Here is a 16,221-nt window from a genome sequence, read left to right as displayed (position 1 = left end):
CACCTTGCTAAATATATTTCATTATAAGTTTTCGAAAACAAATTACAAAAACTTTTTGATTCTCACAAAATAAACCATCTCGTCACAAAGAAAAATATTTTAAAAACAGTCCTTGAAAAACGCCCATTTTTTTAATCACGTTTGTTATAGAGAATTAAACAAGAATTATGGAGGTATNTATCGGAATCTGCAATAAAATTTAAATTCTTGCAAAAACCCACTGTCAAAACACCTTGCTAAATATATTTCATTATAAGTTTTCGAAAACAAATTACAAAAACTTTTTGATTCTCACAAAATAAACCATCTCGCCACAAAGAAAAATATTTTAAAAACAGTTCTGGAAAAACGCCCATTTTTTTTAACCACATTTGTTATAGAGAATTATTAAACAAGAATTACGAAGGTAATATTTTAAATCCCTTATTTACTGGTCTTCACTATGCAAGTCATCTTCAAAAAGTTCAACTGTTAATAGCTAAGTTAGCTTTGGGACAATCTTGACCACCTTATATATAGAAATGTTAAGCTCGTTCCTTTAGCTATAAAACGACGTTAAGATGAAGTATCTAGGATGGGCAGAACCCGAGATAAAACGATTTGAAGTAGTACATGATTAGTCAGAATCACGAAAAAATTCAAACTTAGACAGATCCCACTGGGAAAATAGGTAAGCAACTTACGAGGTAAACCATGTTTTCTTTCAGTTTGTAGTACCAAAATTGTTATCATGTCCAATGTCATCTACTAGTAAAGCGCAAAATGAACACCTCCGACGACACATTACGTTGTCAATTGCAAAATAACGTGCAGCCGGAGTTATTTCCAAGCACCGAACTACTCCGAGCGGCTCAGAAGTATGTCTGATACCAAATGTACATTCTAAATTCCTACTTACATAAGGCGGCCACGTCTTTGTTAAAGTAAGGGAAATTCGTCAGTGAAAANAATTATGTCTGATACCAAATGTACATTCTAAATTCCTACTTACATAAGGCAGCCACGTCTTTGTTAAAGTAAGTGAGATTCGTCAGTGAAGTGGTAAGGACCGCCGGGTGAAGTGTAAGTTGCTGGTAAGGTATTGCTTTAAGGTTATTTCGATTTGTGTAACAATGGTAAGGCGAAAATCACAAATTGAAATAGAAGATTGGCCGATATAGCTAGACCACAGCTAATTTTGGTTAATTATTTCCGTGTATTATAAATTCTCGCTAGATGGCGCTGAAGTCGAGTTGTTTATGGAACCCCCTACTCCCTTCGGGTTTTTAGTTACACAAGTTTCACTATTTTTTTATCAAGATTAAATACGGACACTTAACTTAAAGACGTTTATTACAGGCTTATTCCGCGTTGGTAACAAAAATTTTGTTACCGGTAAATAAAGTTCCTCGTAATTTTTAAACCCTTTTCGCTGAATAGATTAAATTGTTGTTATCTTTTGGTAACAAAATATTCCGGTGTCAAAATGTTCGGTAACATATAGAATAGGCCTGTTATAGTACGTACGAACTTTTGCATACATATACATAAGTACATGCACACATAACTATCTGACAAATGTGTTATAGTTACTTGCTAGTTTTCACAATAACCTTTAAACAAATTTTTATATGTTAATCTAAGCACCCCTTACATTTCAAAGCATTATTACAACCATATTTATTGTTTTTTTTTTGTTCACATTTATGTATGTATTTTAAGTTTTGCTGTACCCCACCTAATTGTGTGTGTTTTTAATGTTCTCTGTGTCCAATGTTGTATATGTGTATATTCATACATACAAATGTGTATGTATTTATGTACACTGTAAAATTAAATATACCTATGAGGAGAGGTTGAAGAATGATGAAAACCCAACAAAATACACGTTTTTGTCAAAATTTGTTAAAAAAAAGTGTCCACTGGGAACGTTGAGAAAATAAATTTTTATTGGAAAAATAAACATATACGCAAAAAACATGACCTATAGAGAAAAAAAGACTGTCTTTATGAAACGTTTCTAGGCTAAGCTGGAAAACAGACGAAAAAAGTAATTTTTAAGCAAAAAATGCAACTGCATTCAATAGTCGTATTAGTTTCTTCGTGACACAACGACCGTATCTAAACCAAACTAGTATAGGACCACCCTTGAGGTATGTAGCACCTTTCAGATGAATAAAAATCATAATAGAAAACGGTTCACGTGGTCCAAAGTTATCCGGTGACAAACATAAACCAATATTCCGATGAATTGAAAACCTTCACTTTTTTGAGGTCGATTAAAAACGCCGAAAATTCCATAGAGATTCCTTATTGGTTTTATGCAGGAGCAAGGAGCTAAGGAGCAAATCGTCGTTTAAAGTATAAAACCATGTATCGTCATTCTGCAAAACCGCGTAACTGACATTTGCTGCCAAAAATTGGATTTGCTCACACTAGCTCATCAAAGTGCAAAAAATTTAAATTTAACCGATGAAAACAAGCTAAGTCTAACAATATATTTTAAAGGTCTATAAATCCTCTTTTCAAAAGTTGTTCGATTTTTAGAATCGGATGAAAAATAGTTAAGCTATTAATAGATAAGTGCATCAAGTACGAAAATAAAGGTTTTTTAGTTTTAAAAAATAACCCTCCTCCAGGAACTATACGGGAGCTATTTTCATGTTGTACTCGAACATACCTACAACCTGGGTTTTGTTTCGGGTGTATTTCATGACTTTTTTTTTGTAGTACCGTGCTATCAAATAGTAAGCAATCTCACTTTGCCAAAATTAAAACAATCATTTTTTTTATATCGGACCATAAATCTATATTTTTAGTAAGTCTTTTACTTCTTATTTAAAATGATAAAAACCTTCGTTTTTGAATTTGAATATTAAAAACCCCCGCGGTAAAATTTGTTGGAAGTTTCTTTTGTGACAGAAAGCATTCTGCGGGAGGTATATAGTATATATTGTTCTAGAACGTCCTCCCATAATTATCGGATAAGGGACAAATAGGTGACATTAAGGGCCGTTTTCACGATTTCTTGTTAGCTTCCATCCCCAGCTAAACCTCGTTATCGACGTTACAGACTCCATGCATATGACATAGTGGCGGTAACGTCGGCAAAGATGTTTAACTGGGAATTAGTGTTAACCAGAGTTGGTGAAAACGGCCATAAAAGAAATACAGAACATTTTGCGTTCCGCATAAAATAAAAAAATTACCTGGACAATTTACTAGCAAAGAGGTCACCGTACGTGTAAGAATATCGTTTAAAAATCTAATTTCGTAGATAATGTCTGACTGATTCTTTTTGCTTGATTGATTGCAACATTTAAAAGCAAACACTTTCTAATTTTTTTAAAATGTCTTCTTGAATTAATTTAAAATAACTTCTTAATTTCTTTTAAATACTAAATTAGAATTAATGTATATTATTAAATATGTATTAGAATAGTATTGGTAGGCCGTACTATTCTAATATTAGCCGAATTGGTAGTGTTGTATATTACCATTCGGTAGGAGCCGAGTTCGAGGACAAGTCAGAGCAGACTTGGGTTTTAGTACGTTTTCTGTTTTTTGTTTGGATTTTTATTTTTATTATTTATATTACCATATTTTAACAAAAACGTTACTTTTGTTGGTTTTTCATCATTCGTCATTCATTCTCTCCTCTTACATGGGTATATTTAATTTGAGAAAAAAGTCATATGCCTAGTGTACATACATACATACTTGCATACTCACATAATTACAATTATGCACTAATTATTTATGTTACTCACATACTACAAATATATGTAAATATGTAATTGAACATTTGTATATACATAAATACGTACATATTAACTGCAATGTGTCACTAAAACAATAATATTGAAAAAATAATAATTAAATGCATCCAAATATTAGCAAGCATTCTATATACATACATTATTTATCATAATTTTTGTTTTTTTATTCATCTGCACCTGCAAATAACAAAGCATTTACACATTTCAAGGAAATTATAATTGCATAACGAAACACCTATAACCATTACGTAAAGTTTTTTGCACTATTTGTTATGAGAATTAAGCATTTTTAAAGAATTACGAATAATCTTGACCTATGTAAGTCTAGGTACATACACATGTTTGCATTGAAAATGTAAGAAAAAAGAAGGAACTGTATGTTACACAAAACTAACAATAAACTATAAGAATTTATATAATGGGCACTAATTTTTCAAGTGCTAATCTTAAAATTAAAGGCTCTTCAGGTGTTACGTTCGTCTTCATACATACATACATATGTATGTACATATATATTTACACTAGGGTGCACCACTCTCCATATAAAAAGAAACCTGTACGGTTTTTCCATCGGAATTTTAAAATTTATTATGTTTTATGACTTTTGCCAAAATATTTCGAAAAAAATATTAAAATTTACGTGACCGAAACCGACTTGAAAATACTGCCAAAAATCGAGTTTTTCATAAATAAAAATAGTTTTTTATAATATTTTTTTACCATAAATCACCTCAGATGATAGCAGAGTTTAAGCTTAAAAGGTCTGCATTAAATATTTGAAATTTAAAAAACGGAATAATAATAATGATATTTCAAATCGGTCCAGCTCATGTAGATAAACCTTAATATTTTTTCCAAATATTTTGGTGGAAGCCTTAAAGTATAATACTTTTTATGATACCGCTCGAAAAAGACGCACCTTTTAGTGGTGAGCCACCCTAATGTACATGCATACAAATTTATTTAAAACAGGTTGCTTCTAATTCCATACGAAAAATATTGTGCAAAAGGCTTCTATTACTTCATTATGCATCCAATTGTGTGTGTGGTAGTAGTTGGTTTTTTTGCTACCTGGCTTTTCTCACATTTCCGTACAAAAAATTTGTTTACTAATTTGCCTAAACCGAAAACTTTGTTCTAACCCGCATTGCTAGTATAGCTTGAAAAATTAGTGCCTATCCCACTTAGAAATTATCACGTTTTACATCTATGTATTTGTTGAGCTATTAATATATATGTGTGTGTGTGTTGTTGTAACCTATCTTATTTGTTTCATGCATAAGCATAAATCCAAGCTAACAAACTTAGTACAACTACGAGTATGTAAGCTTTTTCTTGTTCACTAGTTTTAAGCCCCAAAATCCATGGTTAAAATCACATGTTAGCGCTAAAAAGCGTTCAGTTTTTATAGTTATTAGTAGACATTTCTTAAAATACGTAAGTATTTATATTCGCATATTAAAATATTTGTTCAAATCTATTTAAGCTGTTTCACTTGCCAACGTTTTCTGTTTTTAATAAAAAAAAGTGCACAATTTCTTTTCATCATAATTTTAGTATGTAATTTTTTTGTATTACTCTCATTTGGTGGATTTACAATGGTGGGAAGTGGTGCAATGGCATTACAAACTCAATTTTGGTAAGCGGTGTTATTTATACGCACATACATACATATGAGGCATTCTCCGTCAACTGAAGCCCCCGCTCTCCAAACTTGGCTCAGTTAAAAAATCTGTTATATTCTTTAAAACGTAGTCAGAATTTTTACTTTTAAATCACCAGCGGCGTTTTCGAGAGCCAATAAGCCGATCCAATATGGCGAAGAAAGTTTGAAAAAATTTTAACATTCACTTGAAATTTTTTACTGGGATGTTTTTGAGGTCGTTGTATTCGTTATTAATCATCATACATTTTTAAAATTCCGTTTGAAATCCAATATTTTTACCTAAACTAATTGGACGAAGAATGTCTCATATATTTACATANTGTGTGTGTGTGTTGTTGTAACCTATCTTATTTGTTTCATGCATAAGCATAAATCCAAGCTAACAAACTTAGTACAACTACGAGTATGTAAGCTTTTTCTTGTTCACTAGTTTTAAGCCCCAAAATCCATGGTTAAAATCACATGTTAGCGCTAAAAAGCGTTCAGTTTTTATAGTTATTAGTAGACATTTCTTAAAATACGTAAGTATTTATATTCGCATATTAAAATATTTGTTCAAATCTATTTAAGCTGTTTCACTTGCCAACGTTTTCTGTTTTTAATAAAAAAAAGTGCACAATTTCTTTTCATCATAATTTTAGTATGTAATTTTTTTGTATTACTCTCATTTGGTGGATTTACAATGGTGGGAAGTGGTGCAATGGCATTACAAACTCAATTTTGGTAAGCGGTGTTATTTATACGCACATACATACATATGAGGCATTCTCCGTCAACTGAAGCCCCCGCTCTCCAAACTTGGCTCAGTTAAAAAATCTGTTATATTCTTTAAAACGTAGTCAGAATTTTTACTTTTAAATCACCAGCGACGTTTTCGAGAGCCAATAAGCCGATCCAATATGGCGAAGAAAGTTTGAAAAAATTTTAACATTCACTTGAAATTTTTTACTGGGATGTTTTTGAGGTCGTTGTATTCGTTATCAATCATCATACATTTTTAAAATTCCGTTTGAAATCCAATATTTTTACCTAAACTAATTGGACGAAGAATGTCTTATATATTTACATATATCTATGTAAACATGTACTTCATGACTGGTAGCGAATTGGGGTTTAGGCTAAGTGATATATAATTTTGGGGTCTTATAAAATGTCCGCACCAGCTACGCTGACCCTGTAAAAACTTTCACAAGTGGCTGCTGGTACGTTGCCTCGATCTGAAACGCAAATTAAAAAAAAAAATATCTTCTGTTTATTTGGCACTACAATCGTTGTATTGCATATCACAAAATCACAAAATGAAATGGAAACTTACTTTCTACCAGTGAAATCCTCTGGACCAGCAGATGTAATTTTGTTCGCCCCAGATTCTGAGAGAGCACTAATTTTTTTTATTCAACCTTCACATTAGCTCTAAATTACCCCCAAAAATAACTTCGACTGACCAAGGAGCAAACACGTTTAATAGTAAAAAACTTTCCGTTCCTTCAGATTTCGAGATACCAAAAAAAAAACCGTTGAAAAATGAAATTTTGCCTTGATTCAGACGTGCTGGGTTCATGTGGCTATCGGAAAGGACTTCAATCGTTTGCACTGTATCGTCGATAGGACCTTAATCCCGAGATTAAAAAGGCTTATCCCGCGGTAATTGGATAATTGGTAGATAAGACCAAATTGCGTCTCGCCTCCATATCCTATCCTTCTGACGAATAGAAGTCTCTCCTTCTGCCTCTTAACGCGGTATCGCTCAAGTGTCGCTCATGTAGCTATTGGCTGCAGAATAACTTTTTGCACTCTTCGGCATACCATTTTTTCCGCGTAGGTGGTAATAGCCAACGACCTCTACACCACCGCGTCGAAAAGATTGGGGGATGGATTCCATCTGCTTATTTATATCCAGGTGATAAGAAGTTGCTTATCTACGACGAAGTCATAATTGGACTCAAATTATCTGTCTCATTTAGAGGAAGTTTACAGGAAGCTTTTGCTGTTAGAAATTTTCTACAGCGACTGGAATCCTAAAACTGAACTCCAAATTCGAAGCGTTAATAAGCAAATTCATTGGAACCCAATTCATTTATTCTGTGATCGAGGAATATTTGAGCAGTTACGGTAACTGAGCCCAGTAGCTGTTAATTTCAACGCTGTATAACCTCCTTTACCTAATGTTAGACTAGGATGCCGATACTAAATACGTGTATGAACGAGTATGTTCGTTCGTATAAGGTATTAGGTTGGGACATGTTACGTTTGATGGTTCCATTGTTTGGTTGCCCAAAGCATTCAACATGTAAATAAACACAAAAACACGAACGCATGCATAGGTTAAGCGCACCTTTGAACCCCGCATAAAACTACTAGGACCTTATTTCCCAAGATCAATTGCGGTAAGTACACTTTATAATTTTATTTGGTGCTTTGTTCGCTGCTTGATTTAGTAGATCCTTAGTTCCGAATCTATTTCATTCTTATATAACTGTACATATTATTAAAATTACTAAAATTTCAAATTACTTACTAATGCATTCCAATAAATTTCAACCCTGGTGTACTCGCATATCCATCCTTTTATTTAACCCTTACCAGTACATTTTAACTTTACGCATTTGCCTTTTCTTTTTTTATATTTTCCGCAGGCTATCAACGTTTATATAGAACGAGAGATCAGCAACAACCACTGCCACAACCACCAGTTGAATCGGAAGCACAGTCACAGGTGGAGGTTTCACCCTTTCAACGGAATACGCCCATCTACTGGACGTTACAGAATCGTAGGCAACAAAAGCCACCGCCCAGTAGCGTAACCTGTCGCGACGATCTGTATGCCACGCCCATAAAACGTTCAGAACGTTTGGCACGCGCAGCAGCGTCCGCAGCTCAAAGTGGAATAAATGTAGCCAGCAATCTATCACCGATCGTGCCACGTAATCGAAGTGGATTCCAAACTTCTACGCCTTCGCGAGAAGATGAAGCTGCACAGGCGAACTTAAATAATTCGCCCTGCCGACAGCCACTTAGTCGCAACGCCAATTGGGCCGATGATAACTCACCGGAACGCTACAACACCTGCTCGGATCGTATTGGGCATAGTAAGACAAGCCTGATGGACTTCAAAAAACTACTGCTAGCCAAATCGGCCAAAACAAGTCCCGTGCAACGAAAACTTTCCGCAGTTGAGTTGTTGAAAAAGACCAGTCCTGTGAATGTTACGTCAACTGAGACGGCGCCGGGTAATAAACCGCTAACTGTCAGCGGCACGCAAGCGCTGAACAGTAGCATGAAGTTGCTCGACTTAAGCGGTTCGCCTAAAACCTTCGCCAATCGTCGAATGCTGCGTCAAGGCCAGTTCGGCTCGCCTTCTAAGAGCTTCGCACCCAAACTGAAGAGCGCCACTGGTAGTGGCATAGCCAGCACCGTGCAACGCACAAATATTATGTCGACCACTATTCCGGAAGTCAATAGCGAGGAAGATCACTCCAGCACGGCATCGAGTACGAACAGTTCGAAGGACGGTAATGAATTGAAATCGTCGACGATGGCGGATGTGTCAGAAACTGGCAACAGCCGTTCGTATGATCTAAAACGCAATTTCTTCTTGCAAACGGAGGAGAATAATTTCATGCGTGGCGAAATTAAGTCAGTGTTCGGCAGAAGCAACTCAACGCCGACCGTGACAACGCCGCCAACACCGATAGCATCCGTGGTCAGTGGTACTGCATTGCGTGGCAACAAATTTTCAGGTGCGCAAATGATGGTTGCCAATAGTGGTGCCTTGCGCACTAGTACGCTTGCGGATACCACACGCCATTACGCGTCACAACCGACGACAGCTGGAGGAACTTTGACGGCGGCTGCAACATCAGCGACCGTAACACCTATGCCAGCATTAGAGACGGCACTCTGAGCGCGTAGATGTCGCCCACTATTGAGGTACTTCCAGGCGAAATCATTTCTTACTGCCAGCATGGCATGCGAAATGCACGAGGCATACATGGATATGCGAAGACACATTTAAAACGAACGAAAAGCAATTTCGAAATCAATTAGCAAACTTTCAACGTTTATTTAGCGGCGTTTGAGAGGGATGTGGATAGAGCAATGGACGGCGGAAGTAGATTGCAGTACATACCAGTGGTGGTACATACATATTTTTTTGAAAAATCCCCACTCAACAAAAATAAAATCCCCAGTTTTTCCTACGCATTTAAAAATGGTTAACCACAAAATTCCCTACAATTTTTATCTAATAATTCCATATAACATTAATAGAAGACCGAACAAAGTTTGACTATGTAAAACACTAAAGGTTCAATGTTTAGAAAAGTTATTATCATATCGATGCACAGTGTATCGTGTGGAACAAGCTAGGTGAACAAACTTCCTTCAAGATTTTTTATAAAAGGATCTCTGCGTGGCCTCGGGTTGCCAGTATTACCTAACGACACAACTTAATAAAACACTTCATCCGGATTACACAAGAATTAGAGACATTAGCCCTTAACAGGATTGACACACACAAAGGACCACACATATGTACACATCGTTGATTTAATTCAATAGTGTTCTTTTATTTTTTATTTACTTTAAAGCCGGTTTTCTCGAGTTATGATGCTATTGCAGTTAATGAGCGATATGTAATAAAAAAAACACAATTCATTTTATTTAACTTTAATATTCGGCTTTATCAAGTAAACACCCAAATAGCAACGAAGGCCACAAAAATCGGATTGAGAGAGTGCTTATGAAATATCAAATAGGGTGTGTCGTTGAAACAACTTATGGTCTGATTATGGCAACGTAACGGAACTTACAGGCTCTCACTTAAACATTCTCTTAAATGGATGTTGCTTAAGATGTTCTGACACGATATGTATTTGTAAATGTGACTTTTTCAATATATATGTATATAATTGCGTATGTCTGTCAAATTCACAGTCTTCATTTAACTATTTAAAAATACGCTCTTTGAAAACTAAATAAACAAAACTCAAATGATTCCATCTGAGTCTCAGTTGAAAATAGAAACATTTCTATTTCGCATGTATGTGCATCTGCTTTGTACAGAAATAAATCTTATTTGCCTTTATACGATATGTTGGCATTTCCATATGTAAAAAGTGGCATGTACACATGCAAATACATATCGTGTAAGAACACCTTTATAATTGAACAGCCGAAACTTAACGTAACGCCGAATCTGTTTCAGATTGATTTTCTAAGTTCTACGTTCCGTTAAGTTAAGCTAAGTTGCCATAATCAGGCTTTTACCCTCATAAAGTGTACACAAATTTGCCAAAATTGATGAAAATGTACAAAACGAACACGCGCCAATTTGTGTAACAATTAGCTGTCGAAAATAGTTTGAAAAATAAACATAACCTCATCTGCATGTTCGCATTTTGAGCGAAACAAATATTTTTGCACATAAATTTCGACTTTTCGAAAAATTTTGAGACATAAGCAATTTAGCGCTTGCAAAACATCCCAGCCAGCAAAGAAACGTAAATTTTGCCACCAGTGCAGTTTAGTTGAATTTCCGCATCCGTAAACGCATACAGAAAAATTTTATCTGACAAATTTCAGAAAAAACAGCCGAAAACATATCCGTTTCACATACTGTTGTCTGTACATATGTTTCTGCCGCACACTTTAGTGGGAAAACGGTTCGTCAAAGTATCCGGAAATAAAATCAGTAAACGCACAAAAATCCGCAGTTCATCGACTTTTTTGTCATTTTCGGATCGGTTTTCGGATTTTTTGCTGGCTGCGATAGCCCGTAGTGTCATGCTATGTACTTCAGTCATTTAAGTGTCTTACAGCTACTCTGCGCTCCTCTTATATACAATTCTTTCATTACTTTTTATAGAAATGTTTGTTTGATCAGAGTAGCTCACTGCAAGACATTAGGGGTGGCAACAGTCGTTGCTTGAGCTAGTCTGCTCTTGTGCTAAAGTGCCAGTCCACTTGCTCAATTCGGTGAATATAATAGACTGGCCATTGGTGTCTTGCAATGTTTCTTTTTTTTTATAAGTGACCGCTGCAATACATTGTCTGTTCTAGACCTTTGATAGATTTTGAAGGAGTGATGGAGTACACCTGCATGACTTCTGTGGCATTGTCGACTATATGTCGGTAACAATTTTTAAGGTGCAACATTATCAGTAAAAAAAAAACCGTCATAAGTGACGGTGTCAGCGCAGACCATTTTCACTCCTTTGTAGTTTTTACATGCATGTGTACATACATATGTATATATTAGAAAAATATGTACATACATAAGTACATCTGCAATTACTTAAAACGAGATCGCCACATGCGCTCAAGAAATAAATCGCAAATTTACAATGCACAAAATACGAAACAATGTAAAGTGTATTTCGTAACTATAGCACATCAGCTAAGCTGCCCGTCAAAAACACAAACGAACAAAGTCAATCTGTTTTCAAACCGATCTGGTCGACCCAATAAAAAAAAAATGCCGCTATAAAACATGATATTAATAACCTCATTATATTGCGGTGATTTGCGTTCCATAAGTACGTATATATTGACCATTCGATACCCCCTTGGTATCGATACTTTTACTTGTTTCTGGTATCGGGACAAAGTATCGAGTACTTAATAAATATCGATAAAAGGAATCGCGTATATTTAAGTATTGAGTAAAAAATTCTAATTATAAATTGCAAAATCTCAAATATTCCAAATCAATAAAAGACGAAGCAACAAGGAAAGTAAACACGAAAAAATAACGGCAACATTTAAATTTACATGACATACTTTGACATGATGGAAGGTGTTTATGATGAACGATAAGTTAAGCGTTGCCACGTAGCAAATATAGCAAGTACCAAACTCGAAAAGGCATTGAGTAAAAAAAGTACTTGCTTTGGAGAAAAAGTATCGAGTATTTACTTGCAAGTACCGGTAACGAAGAATCTAAACTTTGAAACTCGAAATTTGGATGAGAATGTTTCGAAACGGAACGATTTCGAAAAGGTTCAGTTTAGACTTTACTTATTTAGAACTATAAGAACTATGAAATCATAAATAATTTATAGCAGAAGTCATGTCGTAAATAATTTTTAGTTGACCAAATTGTCTGCAAATGACCAAAATGATGCAAAAAAAATTTTTTTGGACGAAAAATATAAAATTAAGATGGAAAGTATTTTATTGAACTCGGAAAGATTATTAACAGACTTTAAAATGTAACTCCATTAAAGGCAAATTTCGTGGTATGGAAAATAAATTGAGAGTTTTTTTCTTACACACCCAGCCATTAGAATAGCACACTATATTGATCCACACTTTTTACAGTTTTCCTTTTGTTTGTTTAATATTCATTTTTTGTTTAATGTCATTAAGATAGAACACCCCTTTGTTGACATGTTTTTAAATTTTTATAAAATTTTAAAATCTGATTTACACGTGATATGCTACATTTTTATAAAAAAAAATTATGAATATCAAATAAATAAGAGGGAAACTGTACATACAGAGCATCAAAAGGGTGTGCTATACAAATTACTGGGAGTGTGACTCCTTTTTGACATTTTAATGTTCACCCCAGCTGCCAATTCATTGAAAGTTAGGGCCGAATATTTCAAGTTTCGTAATTTGTGTACCTTTTACTGCTACGTTTATAAAATCCTCTCTACGTCTTATTTTTCAACACTGAACAAGAAATTGNGTTAGGGCCGAATATTTCAAGTTTCGTAATTTGTGTACCTTTTACTGCTAAGAAGTCCACGTGCTGGTTTATAAAATCCTCTCTACGTCTTATTTTTCAACACTGAACAAGAAATTTTATCTCTTTATTTTTTTGTAATAATCTTTTTTCTGGATTTTATAGTTTCCATTTCTTAAGTCTAATTTTAACCTTTTTCGAAGTGGGCTAGTTTCGAAAATGATCTAATGTTACGTCTTCAAAGTTCCATTTGCCCATTCTCAACCAAAGTTTTAGCTGCAGTACAAATCACTGCAATTCAATTCAATTTTCACTTAAAGTGTACCTATTTGTTCTATAGTTATTTAACAAAAATCACTACACCGGAACGGGAGTACTATTTTGTAACGGCATTTTTTATTGGGCTACAGGATCGGTTTTGAACAGTATGACTAGAAGGGGGAAGGACGAAATATTACATGCAGTTTTCTGTTTGATTTTATAAGTCGCTTTGTTCGGTTTTTATGGTTTTTCAAGGACACCTTAGTAACGAAACGAACTTTAGTTTTCGACGGCCAAATGCATTTACTTAAAAACGAAAATACAAATATAAACAAACATAAATAACTGCTTAAAAATATATATACAAATATACACTATTATCAAATATGTACAGATTGCACATATAACATAGGCCTGTGAAATTTCACTTTTTTCCAGTTTCCAGGTGATTCTCGGAGATTTTTGCACTGAAAACGAATCTGACCTTGAAAATGCTCCATCATATAAAGATTTTTGGTAATTTTAGGTTAAAGTGTCCACAAAAACATCGCAAACGTAGTGTCACTTTGTAGCTTTAAAATTCATTTTGCCAAATCAGTCAATAATAAATAAATATACAATTTTCAGTATGAGACTTTTAGTTATGCAAGTTTTTGACTGTTCTTAATATTTTTTTACTTGTAGAATGATGCGATGTTTTTGTGGAAAATTAAAAAAAAAGAATCCATACCCGTAAAAAATGCATAAATTTCCATATTGTGGTCATTTAACCTAAAATTTACAAAAATCTTGATATGATGGAGCATTTTCAAGGTCAGATTCGTTTTCAGCGCAAAATAGTTTACAACAATCAGCCCTACCCCTTTTAAAAACTCTATCTCGCAGGCCTGTTTAATTAACAGGGACCGTTAGACCGTCATTAAGTATTGATGTTAACTTTTCCGATAATAGTTAAACTTGAATTTTAGTTTCTTTAAACAAATTTTATCGTTATTTTCTGAAATCGGCCAATTTTGGATCGCATATGAAAAACTGATCAAAAAATAAAAATCCAATAAAAATCACAAATTTGATCAGGAAAATAGATATCCAATTTTAACGGTTAAACTTTGATTTTTATTAAAAATATTATAACCGTTACGGACCTTGATAATTAATTTTTTGCATAAATAAAACACAAATCAGCAAAGCTCACATTAAGCCGTTAAAGGCGTAGCTAACAGCAATTAAACAATTAAAAACAACGCAAACCACATCTAATTAAATACATATGTAAGTGCACGCCCCCAAACGTATTCATATGATGTTTATTCAAATTAAAGCGCCAAACTGCATGAAATTTACAAAAAAAAAGAAGAAAATAATGATAAAAACAAAAACCGCGAAACAAAGTATTTAAAATAACAACAAATTAAAATCTAACTTTCTACACTTTATGCTTCGATTTTTGAAGCACCTCATATGTATATACATACATACAGCCAGCTAGATGTAGGGAAAAATTTCAAATGTGTGAGTCAAGTGACTAATGCCTAATGCCCCTACATCGCTGGCCGACTATCTTTCTAACGACACAAAGATGCATACAACCATACATACATACGTATGTATTTATAAGGTAGTATATTTATTACACCATTCATAAGGAAACAGATCACTCATAATTCCTAAATGCTGAAACGATTGCCTTTTCTATTCGGTTAAAATTTAATTGAAAAAAATTAAATTTAAACAATTAAATAATTATTTACTTAATTTCGTATATAATATGCATATGTATGCTTGCATACAAAAAAAATATTATCTAAACTAACGTATCAAGTGCTTACAATAATTACATATACTAGATACATACCATACCAACATACATACATAGATACTTAGAAATAATTGTAAAATTTTAGTTTCTTCTACATAAATGTCTTTGCGCGTAAGTTTTAACAATTAACAAACAATAATTTATTATTATTTATTATTTTATGTAACTTAAAATAAATGGTTTCAAATTTTAGCTAATAGTTATACAGGCAGGTTCTGTAATTCACTTCCAAGTGAATCTCAACCCCTGCCAATATGAATTCAAAGCGAAGTTTATTGAAATTCACTCGGAAGTGAATTTGCAGAACCAGCCTGATTATTTATGAAGCTGAGCAAATTATATGTAGAATACAGCAATGCATGAAGCGGAATATTAAGCAAATATACAATACATACATACATACATGAAATATTATCGAAAAATTGTGTTTTACTTTTTGCTCAAAATGTAAGTATAAGTAAAGACCTTTAGAGCCGTTTTCTAGACTGCCTGTTAAAGTTAACCAGTGCTTTGACTCCATTTTAAATTTCTCACTCACATGCTTATGACAGGTAATCGACAAAGAGTTTCGTAAGATGATAGTGAGATGAACCGAGAACGAGTGATGGAAAAGTAGGTACAAATGTCCTTGTTCAGCCCTTTTATTAGTTGAAAGTACATTCGATACATAACGACCATAATTGCGATTTTATCGTAAGCGACAAATCATCGAAAACTTGCAAATAGGTAAGAAATACTTAGTTTGTTCCAGTATTCTTCGGGCAAAAACCTGTGGAACTGTCAAACTACAATTTTACTCTCTCAAGTGAGAGTAAAAGGAGAATAGATGTAGAAGTGTACGGTAACGCAAAAAGGATCTTTTCCTGCACAAACCCCAGTCGGTTTTTTACATGTTATTTGGGTGAAAGATCAGAACACTGGATCATAAATTTTTGTTTGGTTTTTGTTCTCCAGACGCCACTACCCGATTTTTATGTAGAACTGCTCGGTGATTCCGAAAATCGAGTTATTTTTTTTTTTCTATGGA

The 16,221-nt window shown here is 34.0% G+C and overlaps 1 protein-coding gene and 1 long non-coding RNA gene across 2 annotated transcripts in view; one reads left to right on the top strand and one right to left on the bottom strand.

Moving 5' to 3' along the window:
• Positions 1–9,887, top strand: part of gukh (NHS actin remodeling regulator GUK-holder) — a gene marked incomplete at its 5' end in the record, with an annotated part of 42,570 nt that extends 32,683 nt beyond the window's left edge. The window contains one exon of the mRNA XM_017615580.1: positions 8,061–9,887. Within this exon, the coding sequence (XP_017471069.1) occupies positions 8,061–9,328 (1,268 nt within the window). The remainder of the gene's footprint in view (positions 1–8,060) is intronic.
• A 1,484-nt stretch (positions 9,888–11,371) lies between these two features.
• On the bottom strand, positions 11,372–14,282 carry LOC108362545 (uncharacterized). The gene is made up of 2 exons (XR_001847484.1): positions 13,156–14,282; positions 11,372–13,052 (listed from the first exon to the last, which is right to left on the bottom strand). It is a non-coding gene; the product is annotated as an uncharacterized LOC108362545 (long non-coding RNA).
• Between the last annotated feature and the right edge of the window lie 1,939 nt (positions 14,283–16,221).

This window comes from Rhagoletis zephyria, unplaced genomic scaffold (genome assembly GCF_001687245.7).
Source record: "Rhagoletis zephyria isolate East Lansing unplaced genomic scaffold, Rhagoletis_zephyria_1.1 Rzeph_scaffold_01031, whole genome shotgun sequence".
NCBI classification, from domain to species: Eukaryota; Metazoa; Arthropoda; class Insecta; order Diptera; family Tephritidae; genus Rhagoletis; species Rhagoletis zephyria.
Note: the sequence above shows the minus strand (reverse complement) of the source record. Positions and strands in the feature narration are given on the sequence as shown.